General features: G+C 46.1%; 1 protein-coding gene across 13 annotated transcripts in view; it reads left to right on the top strand.

Moving 5' to 3' along the window:
- Nucleotides 1–22,380, top strand: part of ATP11C (ATPase phospholipid transporting 11C (ATP11C blood group)) — a 59,694-nt gene extending 37,314 nt beyond the window's left edge. For 3 of the 13 annotated variants that reach the window (XM_076346978.1, XM_076346969.1, XM_076346970.1), the window contains 14 exons: nt 202–275; nt 998–1,101; nt 1,710–1,891; nt 2,454–2,717; nt 3,069–3,243; nt 3,928–4,030; nt 5,176–5,321; nt 5,700–5,759; nt 6,826–6,953; nt 9,527–9,662; nt 11,506–11,571; nt 12,406–12,509; nt 13,917–14,070; nt 18,821–22,380. In XM_076346978.1, the coding sequence (XP_076203093.1) occupies nt 202–275; nt 998–1,101; nt 1,710–1,891; nt 2,454–2,717; nt 3,069–3,243; nt 3,928–4,030; nt 5,176–5,321; nt 5,700–5,759; nt 6,826–6,953; nt 9,527–9,662; nt 11,506–11,571; nt 12,406–12,509; nt 13,917–14,070; nt 18,821–18,937 (1,813 nt within the window). In that variant the 3' untranslated portion in view covers nt 18,938–22,380. The other 10 variants (XM_076346973.1, XM_076346975.1, XM_076346979.1 and 7 more) reach the window with 10 other exon arrangements.
- The last annotated feature ends 650 nt before the right edge of the window (nt 22,381–23,030 follow it).

The raw sequence follows: 23,030 nt of genomic DNA, 5'->3' as shown, positions 1-23,030 counted from the left end.
AGCCCCATGCTCAAAGCAGCACTGGAACTTTTTTTACTCCATTTTCTTGTGCAGTAGCTGTAAAAAGTACCTTGCCCAGTGGATGCTGCCACTTGCAGAGAGTATTGATTTCTGCAGCTCATTGTTAGTGATTTTCTGTCTTAAATAGTTATTTTTCTTTTACTGACTCTAAGCTCTGGTTTTTTTTTTTTTTTTTTTAAGGTACCAACTTCTCCATGTGTTGAATTTTGATCCTGTCCGTCGTCGTATGAGTGTCATTGTGAGAACCTCCACGGGTACAGTTAAAACACATTTCTGGACACCCATACATGTGTGCACATGTGCACAAATATAAAACACATCCTCTTTATTCCTGTACTGAGTGTGCATAATGCCATGCGCTGTAACCCAGAGAGGCTAAGCTGTTAGGTTTTCTAAGCTGTCTAATTATATCCTGTACTGGGTCTGGTTGGGATAGAGTTAATTTTCTCCATAGCAGCAGGTGGGGGCCAGTAGCAGATAAGAGGGGAGGGGACAGGGATGGAGACAGTGACCCATGGAGAGCCCCCTGCTTGCCGCGTTCCAGCCTGGAGGTACAACAACAGGGGGAGACCTGAGACTTTCCCCTGAGCGGGATGGGTTTTCATGGGGATAGCAGACAAAAATTCAGAGGTCACCATCCTTCTCAAATGTCAGTCCTGTAAGGTATGGGATGCTGGTTTTACTCTCCTCCAAAAGGTTGCCATGGTTTCTAAATAGGAAAAAATAAAGTGCTTTGTCTAGCCTGTTGCAGAAAGCTTGCTCAGAGGCAGGTAGGGACACCCCATATTCTAGCTGAGGTCAAATAAGGTTTTGCACAGGTTAGTGCGAGGCCGCTTTTGGTAGGCAACTGGGCTTCTAGCAATTCCTTCTTTAGTCCTGCCAGATTTTCTCCCTCTGCATCGTTTGCTGGCTATTGAATCTGTTAAGTCTTTCTACAGCTTGTGAATGCTATAAACTATTTATAATTTGCTTTTAGGAAAGTTGCTTCTCTTCTGTAAAGGAGCAGACTCCTCTATTTTTCCAAGGGTGCAGCAAGAAGAAATCCAACAAACGAAAGTCCATGTGGACCGCAACGCTATGGTGAGCATGTGGCTGGAATTTGGCTGGCTCCTGGGGTCAGGAAAGCCTTATTCCAAAAATAGGGATGTGACCTTGCTTTGGAGGGAAGTGTTGAAAATCTGAGTGTCACTTCACATTGTTTTGAAGCCAGGCTTCTTTCCTTTTCTGTTTCTTTGGCTTCCAACGTTTATTTGACTTTTGATATACTTATATGGTCTCCATCACAGTTGTGTCCGAGCATCTCCCAAGCAAGTTAAAAATAGAAGTAACAATAGCAGGCTGTTTTCTCCGGTGGGAGAAATGCCTGGTCCCTGTCGTGGGGACACCGGTCCCAGCTCTCCCTGCTGGATGCACGCTCTCGGCTCTGGTCCTTCCGTCTTAGTTTCTGTCTGCCATATTACATGCACATAATAAGCATAACCATGGTTACTCTGATGGGAAGAAGTTACTGTATAAACACAGAGAAGTTGGTCTTTTGACTCAAGCCAGCAAATTGTCATTGCCATCAGGGTCAGTACTGACAGAAAGTACTGATGGTGGAGAAAAGCACTAACCCTAAAGTGAGGAGCCATAGAAAATCTGGTTTTAGGGCACTCGTCCACTTTAATTTCTTTCCCTCCCCCTACCAGGATGGCTACCGAACGCTTTGCGTGGCATTCAGAGAACTAACTCAGAAGGAGTACGACAAAATTGACAGACAGCTTAATGAAGCTAAGATGGCTCTGCAGGACAGGGAGGAAAAGATGGCAAAGGTTTTTGAAGACACAGAAGCAGACATGCACTTGATTGGGGCCACTGCCGTAGAAGACAGGTAAAGAGGTGACCACCACCACCGACACTGCGGTACCTGCAGCTTCTCCTGACGTTGCATTGTGGCCCTGACCCACCGTGGTGGAACTGAGCAGCCAGGCAGATGCTGGAAGTGTCCAGGGCAATTAGTTATTCCATGGCACAACCCATGACACAGTGCCCTAGTTGCTAAAATTGGCCGGTATAGTAGGAATTAGGATTTATTAGAAACTACATTTCCACTACATAGAAGTAGTCGCACTTCTAGAGAGTGAATTAAGCATGCAGCATTAATTTGCACATCAAAACTAATTCAGTTTCGCGTGCGCTTACGGTAGCTGTATGTGTAAATTAAACTCCTACTCTTGACTCAGGTCTGAGTGATTTTTTTTTTTTTTTTTTTTGGCTGCAAATAAGAATTTGGGATTGCTGACTTCTAATCCTTATTCCTGTGGCAGTGGTCTCTCCAGCACAGGGAAAATCAATTAACATCTCTCAAGCTGGTATTTTCTACCTGCGAAATAAGGGTTATATGGATTAAGCGTGGACCAACCTGAGCAGTGATGTTTTGCTTCTGCTTTCAGGCTGCAGGAGCAGTCAGCAGAGACAATAGAAGCTCTGCACGCAGCCGGCATGAAGGTTTGGGTGCTGACGGGAGACAAGATGGAAACTGCCAAATCCACCTGCTACGCCTGCAGGCTCTTCCAGACCAGCACCGAGCTGCTGGAGCTGACAGCAAAAATGGTGGGGGAGAGCGAAAGAAAGGAGGATCGGCTCCATGAGCTGCTGATGGAGTACCATAAAAAGCTGATTCAGGACGTTCCCAAAAACCGGGGAGGCCTGAAGAGGTAAGTGAGCAAGAGGACCCAGCCCGTGTGCATTTGGGATGCAAATGCAAAGTTTATAGAGAAATAGGACCATGTTGTGGCCCTGGGGACTCGCTTCTTGCACAGACTGCAGCTGGCTCCTTCGCTTTGCTCATCATCTCTAGTATTAGTTGGTTTTGAACTTAATCACACAGTTCCCTTAGTGAAGAGCGCACGTTAAATCCAAGCTTTTTAAGATTGCTAAGCCCCGAAAAAGGGATGGGAAGAAGATTAATGCAAAAGCAATTTCATTTCCACTAAGATGATACAAATAGCTAGATTGACTTCTTAAAATCTGATTTTATTTCCAACCTGTTCCTCCTTGTGTTGCAGAAGCTGGACGTTGAGTCAAGAATACGGCCTGATTATAGATGGCTCAACGCTGTCGCTGATACTCAACTCTTCTCAGGACTCCAGTTCTAGTAATTACAAAAACATATTTCTACAAATCTGCTTGAAGTGTACCGCAGTCCTCTGCTGCCGGATGGCTCCTTTGCAGAAAGCACAGGTATTTACTCTACTCTCAACTGACTGAAGCACATCATTAGGTGATGCGATGCACTTTTAATCCACTGGCTGGGACTTGACCTGATCGTTTTAATCAGCTAGGGCTTCTCCAGGCTATGTGTAAGCCTTGTCTGAGCTTCGGGACATGATGGAAACACACCGGTCTTTCAAACCTGAATGTAAAAGCTTTGTTTAATAAGCTCGCAGGAAGCCACAAGTCCAAGCCAATTAGAAATAAACAAAAAACCCCCGTTTGTTCTTTATTCCTTTCCAAATGTATCAGGTGGAGTCTGTGACTTCCTCACGCCAGCTGATGGTATCCAAGCCTGATAAGCGGCGTGCTTCTGCCCCGTGGGAGGGTTTCTGTGAGGGGTTCCTGCCCCCTGAAATGCCTGAGAGGTCCCATTTTGGGGAGAGCGGGGTCTGGCAGAAGGGAAGGGCAGGATGCTGCTGCCTGGGATTTGTTTTTTAAATACTGTCCTTCAGCCCTGTGCAGCTGGATCTTGGCTTTTGCTCTGCTTGGTGACGGTGAAGGAAATAACAAGGGGTTTTATTAATCTGAACTCTCCAGGTGTTACTTTGCTGTTGTAAAAGCCCAGCTACTTGTCCTGGGGGGTTCTTGCAAGTGGGCTGGATTTTTACTGCATTCGTGGTTTCTGCTGTTACCCTTTTTTAAATCTTCTAGATTGTGCGAATGGTGAAGAACACAAAAGGGAGCCCGATAACACTCTCCATAGGGGATGGTGCAAATGATGTTAGTATGATTTTGGAAGCACACGTTGGAATAGGTAAGAGCCCTGATAACACCCACCTGACACCTAAGACCTGTCTGCGGTTGCTGGGGTTCACTGTTGAGGCGCAGTCGGTATTTCTGATAGCACATGGCTAAACTGATCCCACTGAAAAATGTGGGAAGTCTGCTGTTGCTTTCTTTGGAGCCAGGCTTTGACTCCAGAAAAATGCTTGGGATCATCATACACTGCTCACCTTTGACAGTACCGCTCTCTTTATCAATGATAAACTGCAGATTGTGTTCAAAAACTCTACGGCCAAATTCAAGGTGGTTAAGGTTGCTTGCTGATCAGGAAAAAAAAAAGGCACGAGTAGCAAACTGATGGGTGATTGCTGGCAGTTGCTGCAAAGGCAGTGCAATGAAAATATCACACTTTATTAGGGCTATCTGGTCGCAGCTGCTAATAACTCAACACTGGGGACCTGCACACATTTCCTGGGGGCTGATGCTCAGTTATGTTGTGTTTGCCCTGTCTGTATGACTGACATCAGGCTGGAAACTATCCTCCTTTCTGCAGATTGGTGTCAGAGATGCAGGAAATACTGGAGATTTTTTTTAATACCGCTAAAGAAGGGTTGATGGAAGAGAAAGGGCAGCCTCTTTATTTGGGGCTGGTGGAAATGCCGCGGTGCCCTCTAATGAATGGGGTCTTAGTGCAGTTCGTTTGGTTGTGGCTTTTGAGTGGACAAAACTGTCTTTCTTGAGCTCTGCTCTGCGGGGATGTCTCAGGAGGCTGAGCGTCCGCAATGAAATAGCTAGAGTGCGTGAGATGTGGGCAAGCCTGTGAGGAAACCAATTCCTTATCTTTTATCAGGTTTGCTTAGATACTCTTCACCACACTCTCTTACGTAGGAACTCAGACAGCAACCTAAATCTAGCTTAAAAACTCCAGAGGCAGATCTGACTGTTGTGGAGCCAAAACCACGCCGAGTCTTGCAGCACGTTAGTGTTTTGCTCTCCTGGGGCACTCGAGAGGGAAATACGGCCTTTGTCATGCCTTGAGACGCTGAGTGATGTGAACAAACCTAGTGGGTAGCATCGGTCCAGATTCCAGTCCCATAAGGATTAACCCCTTGCCATAGCATCGGTCCAGATTCCAGTCCCATAGGGATTAACCACTTGCCACGCTTCTGTCTGCAGGTATAAAAGGCAAAGAAGGACGGCAGGCTTCCAGAAACAGTGACTATGCTGTGCCAAAGTTTAAACATTTAAGAAAATTACTACTAGCACATGGGCATTTATATTATGTGAGAATAGCACACCTTGTACAGTATTTCTTCTATAAGGTATGGATGCATGTGCAGCTTATTTCTTTGTTTATACTATGGGTTTCTTTGACAATAGACAAAAATAGTAAACAGGAAAAAAATGTATAGGTTATTCTGTAGCTGTGTTTTCCTTCCCTAGAATAGACTGTGTCTCTGCCATGTGCCTGTCAACTGAAAGCAGTGCTTGCAGGGGAACGTGAGCATGACTTTCTTCCAGTGTCTTCTGCAGATACTAACCGCTCGTTGGATTAGTTTTGTGCTTGGTAGAAACCAGTGTCCTAACTTGTCTGATATTACAATATCAGACACTAATGTCTGGTAACAGGAAAAATTATTTGGATTTAGATTGAGCAGTCAAGCGCTTCCCTGCTAACCATTTGTCTTTTGTTTCCCTAGAACCTTTGCTTCATTTTACCGCAGTTTTTATACCAGTTCTTCTGTGGATTCTCACAGCAGGTAACTTCCAGTAATGTGTCTATAAAGCCAGGATAAAAAGCAAGAGGCACAACGAGGCTTCCTAGCAGAGACTTGGCTTTTGGCGTCCTGTCCCTTCCTCACCTCGCTTTAGAGGACAGTAGGAACCGACCTCGTTGCTCAGCACCGTATCTGGAGCATAATATTTTTGAGACCCATAACCGAAAAGAAAGAAATCTGCTTGCTTTCTTTTCCCATCCACCACCCATAAACATAGATGCACACCTTCCTAAAATAACGAGAGAGGGGTTTAGCTGGTTTGTCAGCACCTGATTTTGCTACTTCTACTTCTCTTAAGAGAAGAAGTTTTCAAAGACTTCCTGATCTTTTCTCCTCTGCTGCATTTCCCTGCATTAAAGGTGTGTCTCAAAAGGAAGAACGGTTCGTTCTTCTATGACAGCCTTTAAAAAAAAGACACATGATGAGTGTCATCAGGGACTTGCTTAGTCCAAGTGAGCATCAGAAGGACAGATCCGTGTGGCGGGTGGGCTCACCTGCTTGGAGACAAGACCTTTGGCTTTTGTGTCAGCTTATGGGCTTCTGTGTCTGTTTGGGCTCAAAAGTAACAGTAAGGAAGAGTAAATGATAGGAGATAATTCTCTGCTTGTCTCGGCAGAACCACTTGCTTTTTTTTTTTAAAAAAAAGAAAAAAAAGCAGCCATAGTTCCTCTAAAACAGTCTAGTCTTTAGAGAGTCACAGGAGACATCAAGTATATTAATAGCAGCACAAGAGCAGCTACAGAAAAGCTGTGAATAAGGGCTGTTTAGTCACGTTTTTCTGGAGAATGAGCTGGAGATGAGACCAGCCAGTTTCAAAACTTCCCAGCGGTGGGAGTGGGGTCCCGGCCATGCCAGCCTGCTGGTGCCTTGGACCCCCGGCATTGTACAGAGTGTGACCCCTATGAAATGAAACTGTCCTGTGTGGCTGTGACAAAGGGATGAATCTGCAGGGTATGTACGGAGGCAAGGGCTGGAAACTTAATCTCTTTGCAGGGAGACTTTTAAAGTGGAATTTCTGTCTCATTTTACCCTTTCCTCCTCTTTTAAGCCACTGTACGATGCTGCTTATCTTACCATGTACAACATCTGCTTCACATCACTACCTATCCTGGCTTACAGCCTCCTGGAGCAGCATATCAACATCGACACGCTGACCTCAGATCCTCAGCTGTATATGTAAGTAGCACTGGACTGGGTAAGCCTCTGCACAATTTGGTTAACCGCAATTTAAGCTTTGTTGGTGCAGGAGTGTAAGCAGGTGCCCCTGTCCCGTGTCGGTGATGGGGTCGCCATGAACTGCAGAAAAGGCTGTTTCTGTCCCTGCTGGCACTGCTGCTTCTGCGTTAGAGCTGAGCAATGTCCTATTTACTGCGTATTTCTACTTATTTATGCTCTCTAACGGTATCTGGTCTAGCAAATTGCACTGCTGTGTCTCTATAAAAAAAAATAAAGTGTAGGTGGAATTTTTCATCCGTAAGAAAAATCAAGCTGTGAGCATGGCCAGACCATTCATTCACATTCGCTTTGAGCCAGGCAGCACGAGCCAAGCACGTGATAGAGCGTGTAATGGCTGGAGGGGAGATCTAGCTTTCAGGAGGAAAAAAGATCCAGTCATTTTCAGAAAGACAAATGTTGCTGAAGCCCAGCTCAGGCAGGTAGGTTCTCAGCTGGTCTAAGCAGATATCCTCCCCCAGGCTTCTCCTCCACAGGCCAAATCCCCGTATCGGAGCCTATTACCGGGGAACTCTGCTCTTCGATCCACGCGCTCAGAGTTTTCTGCCACGTTGCCTGTGGAGAGCCCAGTTTAAGAGGAGACTGCCTTTCTCTGCTTTGCTGGTCGCCTTCTCTCCTTCTTTGGTTGCAGCTGAGGGGGGCTCCAACCTCCCACAGAAACCGAGATGTTTCCCATCTTCCCCCCACCCCTGCCCACGCACACGTACTTGGGTGCAGTCCTTCAGCAAGGACTAAGGAAGATGCTTTTTTGGGGAAGCCCCTGTTCATGCATCGCTGTTGCTAATTCCCTTGCCTGGCAGTAAGCTCAGCGCCGAGCTCACCCCTGTGGAGAGAGACCAGGTCGGGGCTGCTCTGGCCAGTGCCCTGTGCAAGCCCTGTCACCGTCGTATGATGCTCCTCAGCCGCGGAGGAGCTGTGTGTGGCAAACCATGCTCGAGCCAAGAGTGATGCCTTTGCAGGGACAGCAAAGGGAATGAGCAGGCACCTAAAGATACCGCATGAAAGTTGCTTTAGGTATAGAAAAATCAGCAAATACAATAAGGGGTGGTAAGACTAGGAAGGAGGCTTGGGTGCTTTTGAAATAAGTACTCAGATCCATGATTGATTAGACCTCTGCGTTCCTCCACTTGTATGGCAAAATGCCACCCCGTGTATTTTTAAATAAATTGGTAATTGAATATTGTGCAGCATAGACCAATAACAGCAGGCCCCTGTGCATTCGCCTGGTGGGCTGTCTGATCTCTGGGGTCTGTCCATTGAGGGTAAACAGATTAATTGTGCAGGCAGATAGCTTTAGTTTGAATATTCATGACTGTGCATGTGCTGCTGAATGCAGAACGACTGCTGCGCCTCTGCTGTATGAAGTGCTGAGTTGCTGCAGTGCAGATCTCTAGTCTGAGGCACTGTAAAAAGCCTGTTTACGATGAGCGCTGCAGGACATAAATACGAATGCAAAACAGAGCTTGCAGTGAGGAAGTTGGTTGTATTTTCTCTTCTTGCAATAAAACCCACGTACAGTCTGGTTTATCCGTGCTCCTTACTTGTACCCAAATTGCAGTATGTTAGAGCATCGTCACTGCAACACCGTGCATAGGATTCGGTAGGGTTTTGTTTCAGAAACTGCAGTTGTAGGAGCCCAGCACCACACCGGTTTGCAAGGTGCATCTTGCTGAAAATGGATGTATTGCTTTAATAGTTAGGAAGAAAAATGAGAAAAGAATGGGGATTTTTGGTTTTGTCGTAAACACGCTTTTATCCCTCATCAATCTTCACGTTTTAAAGAAAGTAATCTGAAAAGATAATGATGCAGAAGCTTTTTTTTTTTTAACTCCCTGCTGCCCTGACGGCCGCTCGCCTCTCCCTGGGCTTTGCCTGCAGCCCGTGCAGAGCTCTGCCCGTAGCGCATCCATTTGCTGCTGCTGCCTCCGCGCCAGATCTCATCCTATGTTCAGCCAAGAGCCTCCTGCTACAACCCCCGTGTTAAAAACACCCACCATACGATTCAGGAGGTTATTTTCAGCCTGTGCAGAAAAACACCGCTTCCAGAAACGGGACTTGCAGAGCTTTTCTCGAAGAGGGGGTTTGTGCATTCAACAAAAAGGGGGAAACTTGCCACAGATTCGCTGCATCCCATAAAGCTCTTCTTTAGCATTGCCCTGATTTTAAAATTCAGCAGTTAATGTCAGATAGCGTGGGCAGTGCAGGGGCTGTGGGAGAGGCTCAGGACAGCATTACAGCTGTTTGCTTTGGGCTGGCTTGGATTTTAATCCAAGTTACCTAGAGGAGAGGGACAAAACAAATTAATATGCTGAACTTCTTCTGATTTCTCATGACCAGCAGCTGCATATGACAAATGTTGTTTATGTCCTGTACGCTGGGAGATATTTATGTGTTTTACCTCCTTGTCTCCTACAGCAAGGGCTTGCTTCAAAGCCCGCTGATCACCTGGCTGCGAGGGGCTTTGCAGCGCATCTTAAACGTGACGGTGATGTTCTTGTTGCTCCATCTCTTGGCAGGAAGGTTTCGGATAATGCAATGCTGCAGTGGAGGCCGTTCCTGTACTGGACCTTTCTGGGCGCCTTTGAAGGGCTCGTGTTTTTCTTTGGGGTTTATTTTCTTTTTCAAAATTCATCGCTGGAAGATAACGGAAAGGTAACACCACCAAAAAAAGAAAGAGAAAGATGAGTGTTTCTTTTGTGCACTGCCTCTTTTATACGCCTGGCAGGGAATATCTACACGCTTAATCTGTGCGGTGTGTCTTGAGTCTTGTCCGACCGTGTAGCCTTGCTTATGGTGTGATTTTGCAGCAAATGCTTGAAATGAAACATTTTCCAAATTGCCATGGAAACAGGGCAGAGCTGGTTATACTCAGTAGGTAAAATAACTAGTTTTACACACAGCTTTATTCCAACCCGGCGAGCTTTGCACCGCGCTCTTCCACTCTTCTGCGTGGTCCCAGGCATTGGCCCAGGGCAGGAGCAGTGTCCGTCCTTCCCGCCGGCGTGCCGCGTGAAATTCGGCACGTGTTCGGCTGGTGACGAGCGACTGAATTATCCCACCCTGATAAGATGCTGCTTGTCAGCGCAGACATGGTACAGGGCTGCTTGTGTGCTGCACCTGCTCCGGGGCGTGATTTCAGCCTCCCTCCTCCCTTTGCAATGGGGGAAGGCTGGTGCTGGGGTTTTGCTACCGCTTCAAAGCCAGCATAAGTTAGCACCGCTGTCAGAAGGAGCAGGCTGTTCTTCTCCCTGCTGTCTGCTTGCTCGTGCCTCTTGTGTTGGGACAAGCGCTTGCATTGCCACCTGAGTGAGGTATGGGAGCTGCTCAGGGTTAACTTGCACAGAAACGGGGGCAGGGGGGTGGAATTGAATTTTTTTTTCCTTTTTTTTTCTTTTTGCTGGTTAACTGAGTACAGAGCAAAGCATTAGTGCGGTGCGGCTACCATGCGTGGTGGCCTGGGCTGTCTCAGGACCCTTTCCCCGGGGGGTACGCAGCGTGTTATCAGATCTCGGCTGATGGAAAACTTCTTTACACCATCACTTGTGACCCTTGAAAATACCTTAGCTTTTTTAGTGGCTAACACTTGGAGAAAAGCTGATGAAATTTATGTATGTATATGCATATGTTGCATCAATGCCAGCATTTATGGTCCCAGCTATAAGTAGTCAAGCACCTATATTATAGATTCAGTGCCTTTCTGTATTTATGGCCATTCTGCTTGTATTTGAATAAAACATGAAGCACTGACATGTTCTGCAAATGCCTTGAGAGGTCAAATCTAAGTGTCACTAAAATAAGATCTGTGGTTATGTCCTGTTTTGTAAACACTTACGCCTGTAAGAACTGCTACCAGCAATTGTTCATAATACCCATGTATGTTTGATTGACTCCTTTTTCGCTCCTATTGACTTTAATTTTTTTGCATTTTTTGAAAACTTTTACATTTCACTTTCTGTTTTAATGTATGCATTCAGATCTTGACAGCCTTTGGTAAGCATCCCTCCCATTCATTGCCATCATTTGGATTTATATACAGTATCTGCTTTTCTTTGTCGTGCATAGTCACTAGTATCCGCAAACCAAACCAGATGGAAAAATACCCATTGGTGCATTCTGCAAATGGGACTAAAGCGAGACGATGAGCAGAGGTGTTGCAAGAAAGCAGAAACTGAGTAAATTACCAAGAAATCATGAAATACAGGTGGTCCAATGACTTGTATCCTCGATCAACATTGCTGTTAGTAGGAGGTTGTACCTGTCACTGTCCCAACTCTGGGTCATCTGTCTGTGTGGCACTGCATGGCGCAGGGTAGCGTAGCGGGCGGCGAGTCGTGCGGGGCGCCCGGCGCCTCTCCGAGCATCAATCCCCCGTAGCAGTCGCTCCATCCCATCCTTCCTCTCTGGTCCCTGCTTGCACCCCTGTCCTCATCGTTGTTTCTGTGCCTCTCCAAGGAGATGGACCGAGATACCTGTGGCAATGTAACGTGTTTTTCAGGTTTTTGGGAATTGGACCTTTGGGACGATTGTTTTCACCGTGCTGGTGTTCACCGTCACTCTGAAGGTTAGGCTCTTCCTTCCTTTTTCAGTCACTTATTTTTGCAGTCATTTTCCAATGCATGTGTGTGCGCTATAAAATCGCGCAGTAAATGTGTTGAAGGTGAAGTTTCTATGAGTATGTTTCCCACCACACTTAAATCTTCTCCTCTTCCATAGAGGCAGAACTTGCTTATTGACCGCTGTTCCTTTGTGTAGTCTATGGTCTGTATTCCTGGGCTGTGCTGGTCTAAAGTGTTTATGTTTTGGTAAAATTATTTTCCCATTTTTTGCCCTCTTCTGAGGGCTCCAGTTGATTACGGTTGACTTTTTCCCACACTTTCACCCCTTGGCGTTCAGTTCCAGCAAGAGGAGAGGAAACAATAGAGAACTAGTGTTTGTCCACCTTGTTTCAGACACCGTTAAGCACCGGCGGGATCACAAAAGCGCATCTGTCAAATAATAATAGCAAATCTGCTTTGTTTCATGGAGCTTTCCAGAACGAACAGTTTGCATAAGACCTTACAAAAGGTCTTTTATGTTTGGTTCAGGACAGCAGGTGGTGGCAGGAGGCAATTACAGTCCCCGTAACCTTTAGACATTTCTTTCCTGTAGCGTCAGATGTTGCATCAAAGTTATTCTATTAAAAAGTGTCAGTTACAATTAGAAACTCGCTGTTTCCCTGTTGACATTGTGCCAATCTGTAGATACTGAAAATATTTTCCCTGGTGCACGTATGCAGAGAGGTAGCTGTTTGGAGAACCTTCAACCTTTCTGTGAAAGCGGTCTGAAGTTTGATATAAATACAGTCAAATACACGCTGCATCTAACGCCTGTTCTGTCTCCTTTTTTATTCACACAGCTAGCGTTAGATACCAGATTCTGGACGTGGATGAACCACTTTGTGATTTGGGGCTCCCTTGCCTTCTATGTGTTTTTCTCGTTCTTTTGGGGAGGAGTCATTTGGCAAGTATCTCTTCTTCTTTCCGCGGTGCTTGCTTAGGGGAATGCCCAGCGCTGGCTTTGCGGGGACGTGGCTGCAGCACCCCCTCGGTTGGGCTATCCAGAGATTTACGGATGGCAGGGTGTGTGCAACCATGCTCCTTTCTCTACCAAAGAGGTAGCCTAAAAGCAGATAACGCCCTGGTCGCCATCCAGGTGCTCGGTTTTGGCAAGAGGTGGTTTGCTTTTCTGCCCGCGGGGTCATTTCTGGTGCTGAGGCCCTTGTCTTCATTGCGAGGTTCCGGGGTAAATATTTCAGGATCTGTTTGTGCGTGTGGATGGGAAAGAAAGGAAAAATTGAGAAAAAAAGAAACCCAGTGATATGGAAGGAAAGAAAAGATGAGGCAGATGCAGAGCAAGAGGACCCGGCACTCTGGGGCGGCTTAAGGGGGAGAAATAAGCCAGAGAAAGTGCAGATCCTGCTGCTGGAAATCCTGGATCTGAGTAGGAGAAGAAATTCTCATTGATTTGAGTGTGACCAGGATTTTAGACTTAATGTCTTGCAAAAGCAGGCAAGCAACAGTACATTACAAATATTAGTTTTCTATTTCCCGTGCTGGAGTAGACATTCACAGTAGACAGCATCTCCGATTTTACACCTTTGCTTTCCCATGGGCTAGTGCCATGGGTTACTGGCTAGATCCTTGACCCAGCAGGCTGCTAATAAAGATGTGGATCTGATTTAAATATTTTAATTGAGGGTCACGGGCTTTGTTTAACTTTTCAGCGTTCTTAACCAACAGATTCAGGTCTGCGATCTAGCCAGATCTCTGTGCTGAAATGTGTGAGTTTTCTATTGGTGTGTTTAACTTGCATAGCTCAACATTTTTAAGTTAATGCTAAGCAACAACTGCTTTGGGATCCTTGTCATCAGTTATTTATGAGGCATTTTTCAGAAGCATCTGTTGGTTCTGCTCATCATCAAGAGAGGGAGGAAGAGGCAAATAACCTACTGGGACCAAGAGTCTCTGGATTTCCACCATCAAAAGCAAACCAGAAGCTATAGCAAAGTCCAAAGTTGAAATAAAATGATCTGGTTTTTGATAAGGTGAATAATTTATCTTTCAGTGATAGTAGCAAAATTGGTGATAGTAGCAAAATTCAAACACCTCCCCACCCCGAAATGAAACAGATGTGGAAGATGCAAAATACGTTGTGTAAGGTGACAGGACAGTCCTCCAGAACTAGTGCCGTTGAGGGCAGGAGGTGCATTGGGAGAAGGATGGACAGTGTGTTTCTGTGCAGGCTGTATCCATCTCCATCTGAAAGGGAGGCATTACTGCTAATAGTTTCATCTGAATCTACCTTTGATTCTGACCTTCTTGGGAAATTTGTGTTAACGAGAATTTATTTGTATCCTTTCTTTTTCAGGCCTTTCTTGAAGCAGCAAAGAATGTATTTTGTATTTGCCCATATGCTGACTTCTGTTTCCACGTGGCTGGCAATAATTCTCCTGATCTTTATCAGCCTTTTCCCAGAAATTCTTCTAATAGTTTTAAAAAATATAAAAGAGAAAAATCATCAGGTAAGGAACAAGATGATGTATCGCACAGTATTTTTAGGAAGACCTCTTTTACTCTTAAGCACCAGATGAACCCATAATAGTACCATGTACCACTCACATCTTGAGGAAGGCTTTCTAGAGTCTCATCTTGCTTTTCCACATGCCAGAAATGTCAAGAAGCTCATCTAAAAATACTGCCTAGATCTCTAACGAGGAGAGACTCAACCCGTGCCTTTCCTTAGTTGCCTTCACTGGATGGAAACCTGCTGTCTCTTATAAAAGTACAGTGACCCTTTTCCAACCTGAACTGATCATCAAACCCACCATATTGTGTCCTGAAAAAAAGCTACTTGTTTTTATGTCAAAGAACACACCCACGACGTTCCCCTTGGGTATTTCCTCAGGCGCTGGTGCAGGGGGAACAGAGTCAGGTCTTGTCACATCTGCCCACTCCCCTTAATAGCGAGGGCTCACACTGTGGCATTAGCCTGCGGTGTCTAGCTCTCCTTAAAAGCAGTCTGGTTTCTTAACGGCTTTCCTCTGCTGCTGAGGAGGAGGGCTCATTTTAGAAGTGTAAACCATCTCCTAAAAGTTTTCTTCGTCAGTCCTGCAAATGGTGAATGCCAGCACTGCCGGGCTCACGACTCGCACCGTGCTGAGACCCCCCCCCGCCCCTTGCTCTCTGCTTTCCCAGAGGTGCCGAACATCCCCGCAGCACCGTCCCCCTGGGCAGCCCCTGCTCACCCCAGCTGTGCCTCCGCCGCTCCCTGCGCCTCCCCTCCCTCCTGCAGCCCCTCTCTTTCCCCCTGCAACATCAGCAAGTCCTGCCTCGGGTCAGCACGCGGCGTATTGCCAGCCAGCCCTGGCCTCTTGCCATCGGGTTTGCATGTCCTTAGGCAGCGGTAGGGCACAACCCGAAGGGACACGGGCCAGCACTGCCGGCGCGGGGTCACCCCCCCCCACCGACACCCAGCAGATGCTGGCAGCGTGGGTTTGGCCAGGGTGGCTCCCCGGCAGGTGGCCGGAGCCAGCCATCGCTCTGCCCGGCGGCACGGCTGCAGAGTTTGGCCAGCGCAGAGGTAGCAGTGTGCAGAGGCGGCTTCTGCCCTGCCAGCCGTGTCCCGGACCAGCACGGTGGTACCGGCAGACCGGTGCCCAGCTGGTCTGACCGTGTCCCAGGAAACCATGGGATGACCTTCCAAATACTGAGGTTCAAAACAGGCTTCTCTCCTTGAAGGTCTTGTATCCCATGAGGTTTCAGTGCATTTTCCTCACTTGGGATAACTTGTTATCTTTGGTCCTTATTTAAAAATTACGATTATCTCGATAAAAAAAAAAAAAAATCCAGTGAAGTAGTAGAGGTTTTCTTCTCCCGTAAGATTGGAAGTACAAGTTTGGCACAGTATCAGTGAAGTAAAACACGTATCTGCAAGACAAAAAAAAAAAACCAAACCATTAAAGTTGAAAGCAATAGAGATGGTAAAAGAAGTATGGTTGAATTCTTTGAGGCTCCATGTAATTTCTTCCAATTAAGTATGATTTAATAGTTTCTAGCTTGACACCCCTATTGAATAGGCTGGGAGCAAGTCACTCTCAGCTGCAGACATAGGACAGTTCAAGGACAGAGACCTGGGGGTTACCAAGCCCCAGCTCAACTCACCTGAGAGGTGACCCATTTTTGCCTTCAGCTGATGGCCAGAAGATCTGTTCCCTCATGTAATACTTGCTTTCAAGAGTGCTTTATATGCGTTAAAAAAAGGCTCTTGTGAAATCATTTAGCAAAGTAAGTGTCAACTAAAAAAGTCTCTTTATATGTGCATGCCAAACTAAACACAGGCTGAGCCATATTTAAATGTACATTTTTGAGTAAGAGCTTTATAAAACGCCTGAAGCAGATACCAGCTCTAGATGACTCTGTCAGCGGTCAGACGCTGAAGTCAGTCACCTGATTTTTAAAGGTATCTAAGACCAGGTAGATGATTTCAAATCAAGACCCTTTTTGAGGATCCTGACCTTAATATTGGAAAAAAAAACCCCATCAGTTTCCCAAAGGGAGCATTAAATGAAAAAAAAGATTAGGGATGTTATTTAGGTGCCTGAACCCCCAACTTGGCAGCTGAGGGTCCCTCTGGAAGAGGAGGATGGACTGAGGCCAGGTCGATGGGCATTTGCCCTTGACCGTAAGGGGACTGGGTTTCACCCCGAGTTCCCTATAACACAACACATCAGCTCTGCTCAGTCTTTATTCAGTCTTCTGCGTGGAAATGTTTTTTGGTTTTTTTTTTCCCCTTTTTTTAACTGCAAGGCGCATTCGCGTTTTCCTTGGTTTCTGCCTTTCTCTTTCTTGTACTGCAATTTTCTGTCTTTTGTGCTGTTGTGAACTAGGTAACGAAGCGCCTTCCTTCCTCAGGAACATCCACTATCTTCATGCTTTCTCAAACTTCCAGCAATCACAGCTTTTCTTGGAGTGAATAAGGTGATTTCCTTTCTGAGTCACTACGTGTTGCTTGCTCTATTGCTTTTTTCCTCCTTCTAACCCCTAACTCCTGAAAACCCGTGTTTAGATTTGCTCATCCAGCAAAACCCTGCTTCCCCCCCCCCGCTCCCCGTTTGCTTTAATTTAAATCTTTTGCTTAAATATTTCATCTGTCTCTTCCCCTTCGGTCTCCTGCTGCACCTCAGGTGGGTGAGCTGGTCGTGCTGGGGATGTCCGGGTGAGGTGGACGCTGCCAATGCTGGTTACACTCCCCTTCCCCGCTGTAGTTTTGTGTGTTTGTGGACTAGATACAAACTTCTTTAAAGCGTGGGACAAAGAGGATTCGATTTTGATCATCCTCTAGATGACTTGGCAAACAGCTCAGACTTGTTTGATCTCGGAGGAGCTCCCCAAGTGCCCATCTCGCCCAGTCCGTCCCACTTGTTAGTGCTACCGTTGTTCTTTGTACAAGTGAATAGGCCACTGCACTCAGCCTTCACAACGAGGGATAGTCTTGGACTTGCTGACCGTGGGGATGGTGGGGCTACTCCACAGCAAAGTGCCTCGAATACATGTCCCTAGTGTTTGGTTTCACTGGGGATCTCCAGTATTACTCGCTATTTTAAAAATACCAGTTGTGTGGAGATCAAGGATGGTTTCCTCCTCCCTTGAAAGCACCGGTAGCGTAAACCCCCAAGCCAGAAGTTAACCATTTCGGGAAGCGGGGCTAGTTTCTGAATACCCTCCGTGCCTCTTGCACTGCAAAACCCAGCCAGTATTAACCACCGTGGTATTTAGGGAGTGTGTATTGCTACATCCCTTATGATGCGACTTAGCCGTAAAAAGGTGTGTGTATGTCTTACGTTGTTCGACTGTTAGGCAGGGGCAAGTGTCGCGTGTGCTGTAAGTCTTTTTGCCTCGCTGTTGCAGAGCAGCAGGAAGGCACCTGATTCATTGTCGGCCAGACCTTCTGTCAGACCACTTCTTTTAAGAACATTCTCAGATGAATCTAATGTGTTGTAACAGGTACCCTGTCTGAAGGAGTTGGGATGGTTTTAAAAGGCATTGATTAACCAAATGTAACCCCCCAAATCAATTAAACTATGGTTCCTGTAATCCTCTTGACTGTCGGTGTGGGGCACCTGTCCTTGTGGAATGGAGATGCAATGCTTGGGATGCATTTTAATTTGGGATGCATTTTAATTCGGGGTCGTTGTCCTATCCAGCCTTTTCAGAATCCCATGTGTGCACAGATCTTCTCAAACTGAAATATTTTGCAGCTCAAACTGAAGTATTTCGCAGTATGTAAGCAAATCTTTCAATATAACTGATATTTTAGTCTAATATTAACAGGCAACTTAGTCTGAGAATACAGTCAGTGAATCGTGCTAATAGTGGTTATAAAAGCTAACACTGATGTATTTACAGTGACGTATTCAAATCTCAGCTATTAAAATGATTCCAGTATTGCATCTGAATTGTACCAAAATCCCTTTTTCTAGGGTGCATGCTGTTCTGTCAGATAGAAATAAGTACATTTTAATTCATCTGCATAGATTGAAACTAAACGTGTCTATGTACGTCAACATACGGTACGGCAGGCATGTCTCCGTGTCTGTATGTGTGTACACACACAGCATCCTAGTACAAGTTTACTTGATTTTAAACATCGTAGTAAGCCTATAGCAGAATAAAAAAGTAAAAGTGCCTAATTGAATTCACAATTTCGCTTTTAGGTGAGATGTTACATAGCTGTAACAGCGGTGTCCGCTGCAAACATAAACCTGCAAATTTTCTGCAAGCCCCTCCTACCTTTGTACCCGCGCCTGCTTCTAGAGAAATCAGTTTAATCGGAATGGCAGGTCCAACAGCCAGGCTTGCCAGAGCTCCAAATGTGTCTGGCATAAATCCGGGCTTCTGCTTGCCCGGGCATCGCCGGCGAGCCGCGCGGCCGTTCCTTCCCCGCAGACGTTAGGTGGTGCTCGCCTCTCCGGTACCGTGGGCTGGCGCAGACTGGTGCAGGAGGCGGCTGGACTGGGGCAGAGCGGGAGCCGCGGGGGACGGCGAGGCAGATGCCACTTTTAGATGTTACACGGCATTTTGCAGATTGTGCAAATTGATTTACCATCCTGTTATTTGGTTGTGAATGAGATTTGGCACTTTTATCATGGTCTAATCATTCTTCTTCTATAAAATTCTGGGTATTTTTTTTCTAAAAATAACACAGGAAAAGGGTTATGAGTTTGGGAATGTAACAATTGCAATACATGTGCATTTTCCTTCTCATTTTTGCAGACTGGCCCCTTTGATCTGCCTATGTTAGTCTCATACAAACGTATAGAGAATGGTTATGTGAAGACTGAAGATGCTGTTACTAATTTGGCAGAAAGATATCCTCTCGGGATACTCTAAAGTGCTCCATACAAACACTGCGTATTGTCATGCTGTAGGAAAAAAACATGGTTTTAACCTGACAGTTCTCTTTAATATTACCAAGTACAGTAAGCAGCCATGCTGATAAAGCAGTAGCCAGGGCACTGGCCCCACAGTACCCGTTTGTCTTTGGTCTTGTGGCTTCCCCACCACCCCCCTCCCCCCCAAAAATGCTGCCAAATTCTACGTCATTGGAGGCTGAGAAAGCATCTTTAGAAATTCATTCAAAACAGCATGAATCGAAGTGCAAGAGAGCAATGCCAGCCCCATTTCACACGGGGGCTTCCTCTGCCCGTTGCAGATCTGTCCGAGAGCAGCAGAGAGCTGCTGAAGTCTCTTGCTCTGCCTGACCAAAGAAGTAGCACAGACTTTAAACCCGGTAACAGCCCCCGCCGGCTCCCCGAAGGCGCCGGGGGAAGCCTGCTCCTCTCGCGCAGAAGCTGGATGCAGCCCTGCGAGCACCTCGCCTGGCGCTGGGGCTGCGACCCCTCGGCGGGGGGCTGCCCCCTCCCAGCGATGGATTGCCAGATGCACGTGGCAGAAATACTTGAAAATTCGGGAGAAATCTTCGCCGACGGTGCAAAGCGTTCAGTCTCATATCCCTCCTCTGGGTATGGCTGGAAGCGGTCTGCGGTCCGTACGCAGCGGCGGTATCCGTGCGGAGACCCGCGGTGCTGGGAAGCGCCTGAGCATCCTCCCCTGGCCAGTTTGCTGATGGGTTTATTCCTGATGGAGGGTGAAGAAAAGGTCATTTTCCCTCATGTTGTGGCTGTTCGTGATGGAAGGAAGCTTTCGTGGGGAGGAAGAGTCTCAAAAGTTGGGCTGTGCCAGACTTTCAGCCGTTTCGCCCGGGCTCCTGTGGTTGTGCTTACGTTACTGCACTGTGCAGTTGCTTCAACGCTTTGAAGGCCCGAGTGACAGTGCGGTCCTTGGATGGTCCCAGGGACACGGCCTGTGCCTGTAAACCTGCAGGCATATAGAACTGCATCTTGAGTTATTTGCACTAAGAAAAAAGAAGCCGGTTTAGAAATAAAAGGAATACATGAACCTGATTTCATTTTACACTTTATTTGGTTTTTAAATTGGCATGATCTTTTTAAATCTACCTGTACCATGGTCGTGGGAACTTTTCTCTTTAGGTTGTGCACAGCAGAGGTGAGATGCCTGATGCTCGATTTTTTTTTTTTTTTTTTTTTTTAATATTCTTTGATACTTCGTATGTGGGAAAAGCAGCTTTTTTGTTACGTTAAGACATAAGGAGTGATGGAGCACCCTGTGTGCCACCGCCATTTGGTGTGAAGGTCCCCCCTCGTGCTGACTGCCCCTGGCCCTGGCGCTCTGCAGAGCGATGCAGAGGAACTACTGTGAGAAGCTTTCGAGTCTCATTTCAGAAGTAACAAGCTCTGTGCTGCGGCTGGGTCCGGCTCCTGCTCTCTCAGGCTTTGCGTCAATTACATGCAAAGAAACAACAATTTGGGACTAGATGGAACATTCCCTTCAAATTTCGCTGAATCGCAGACTATTAATTTTCGGAAGAATGGAGTCCTGCTCTCTGGCTGCCACCCCCGAGGTCTGTCTTCGACTCTGGTGGAAGCAGGATGCGGATCAGCTGCAGGCAAATTCTGGCGTGCATCATAAGGACTTTGCAGTGGGCCTTACCTGAGTGGGAAAGGGGTGCGTACAGTCCCTATGGCCGGTGGCTGCTCTTATATCACCCAGCATGGGAGGGGACGTATGGACAGGAGCACTGTATTATACACGCTGCACTGGCCTCAATGCAAGTGGTGTTCGTTAGCACCGTGTTAGCAACCGCGGCTCGACTCCTTGCTGCATGCAAGTAAGGAGCTGCACTTCCAGCATGTGTCCCATGGGCAAAGCTTCCTCCCCCCCCTTCTTTTTTTCCTTTTCCTAACTCATTTCATGGACCTGGAATTCAACTTGCAGACCTTGTCCCATTCTCAACTTTTCTTGCTAAAATGTGGTGCCTACAGATCAAGTATGCGATGAATACAATGAAGATACGCTTTATATGCCAAATCTAACCTTTCTCCTTAAATATACAGTTGCTGACTTGTGTTTACATAACCTTTAAAATGCGGGCACTGAAATGCCTAATTCCTGCGATTCAAAACCATTCCAAGCCCGAATGGTCCCAAGCCTGACGCCTTGCTTCTCGGTTTGTTTTGTGTCGTACTCTACTCCTAGGGTCAAAGTCTGTTCCCATGAAATTCAGCTGCAGGTTTTGCTGTTGACGTTAGTGGGAACAGAGCGAAGCTTGCCATGTGTGCGCGATGTGTGAACTGTCCGAATAAAGCCACTTAAAACGGGCTAATTTCTGCAGCCTGTTTTAAGACGGAGCCTTCCGAGAACCAAATCTTTCTCTTCCCATTTCCAAGTGTCCTGTCTCAGGATGGAACAAGCCATTGCAGTAGCTGTACGTTCAAACCCAAGGCACGCGTGCTGCCAGGCAGGTTGGAGTTAATGTGAAATGTCTTGGCTGGCAGCTCTTTTGGGACAATGCAGGTTTTCTTGGGCTAGTGCACTGGTGTAGTGCTGGGGACGCCAGGACAGCCGGGCTGCCCTGGACCTGCAGAAGAGCTGATCCTCGTCGTTCAGCAATGGCAGAAGTGAAATTCCTATTGCTGTGGATGACCTGTGAAATCGGGGGAAACAGGAGTCCCCTTTTGGGGTTAGGGAAGGGAAGAAAAAGTGGTGATAGTAACTGTAAGGTATAAGCCAGCAGGATGCTGAAGTGGCAATAATCCGACAGGGATGCTGTGATTGTTGTTCATGTACCACAATACACGCTGCGCTGTTACAGTGCTCACCAGTGAGCTAAAAGGTCAGTACAGGCTTATCGGTGGAAAAACTTGAAGGAAAAAAGGCTGGGGTTTTTTATAATAATTCGTTGAAGTTTAATCACTGGCTAGCGACAGTGAAAGATAAGAAAAGTAATTAAGATTCCCTCTGAAACTGTTATGTGATAACGGAGGAACTTGGTGTAGTCATAGCTACTTTTCAAAAACTAATCCTAATCGTTATGAGAATATTATAAATGACTTGGAATTGCATAAAAGCTTAAAATTGGATTTGTATACACACAGTTGAAAAACTTACCTAATACTGCACCATTTATCCAATTTCCCAGCTATGGATTTTTTTTAAAAACCATGTAGTATATAGAAAGTGTAAATTATATACAGGCAATGAGAAGATACATTTTCAGCTTCTTGCAAAAAAAAAAAGGACTGCAACCTTACATTTTTTTCACTTAAATGCAATTTTATACATTTATGTTGCTTTATATAAAGGAAATTGAATGTGAATGTTACCTTTTATGAATGCAACTTGCTCTTTTTTCATTACAGAAACTTTTGTTTGAAGTAATCAATAAACTTTGGTATGTTGTTCTGATTAATATATATTTGTTGTCCGTCTTGTCTCCTTGGATGCTCCTAGGCAATAGTTCGTAACGTGGGCTTTTACAAGGCAGTACAAGGGGGACCACTGGCATTTTCACTGGGGGGTAGATGATGCCAGCAAGGCCATACTCGGTTCTCTGATGCAGAGCAGCATTTGCCTCAGGAAATACTGGTTGCTTCTTATATATTTTTATTTTTCCAGCAAGGTATTAGCAATTCTGCTGGTAACAGCTGCTGCACGTAGCTGGCCTGTGTGCTCTAAACCCATTTCCCTGAAAAATAATCTCAAATTAAGAAAGTAAGTCCTGTGAATTAAGTGAATAAATTGATTTAACTTTGTAGAAGAGCTGAACTCGGAGCTTTAGCTGCCATTTAGGAATTGGGTAAAAAAAAAAAATGCAGGCCCATGTGCCTGACTTCCACAGGTGCATGGAGGCTGCTTCTTAATGCTGTGCATTGGTTCTGTGTGTTGTGGCTCCCTGTAATAAATAAGTATTTTTTAGTTCAAAGACTAGAAGCACGCAAATGAGGATTATTCTGTGGTTTGTAAAGTGCCTGGAGCTGGTGAAGTCCAGGCCAGATATTTGCATTGATGAAATTCCAACAACACAACAAAACTGTTAAAGCAAGACTCACAGTGTTTGTGTAAT

This window comes from Aptenodytes patagonicus, chromosome 9 (genome assembly GCF_965638725.1).
Source record: "Aptenodytes patagonicus chromosome 9, bAptPat1.pri.cur, whole genome shotgun sequence".
Classification (NCBI taxonomy): domain Eukaryota; kingdom Metazoa; phylum Chordata; class Aves; order Sphenisciformes; family Spheniscidae; genus Aptenodytes; species Aptenodytes patagonicus.
Note: the sequence above shows the minus strand (reverse complement) of the source record. Positions and strands in the feature narration are given on the sequence as shown.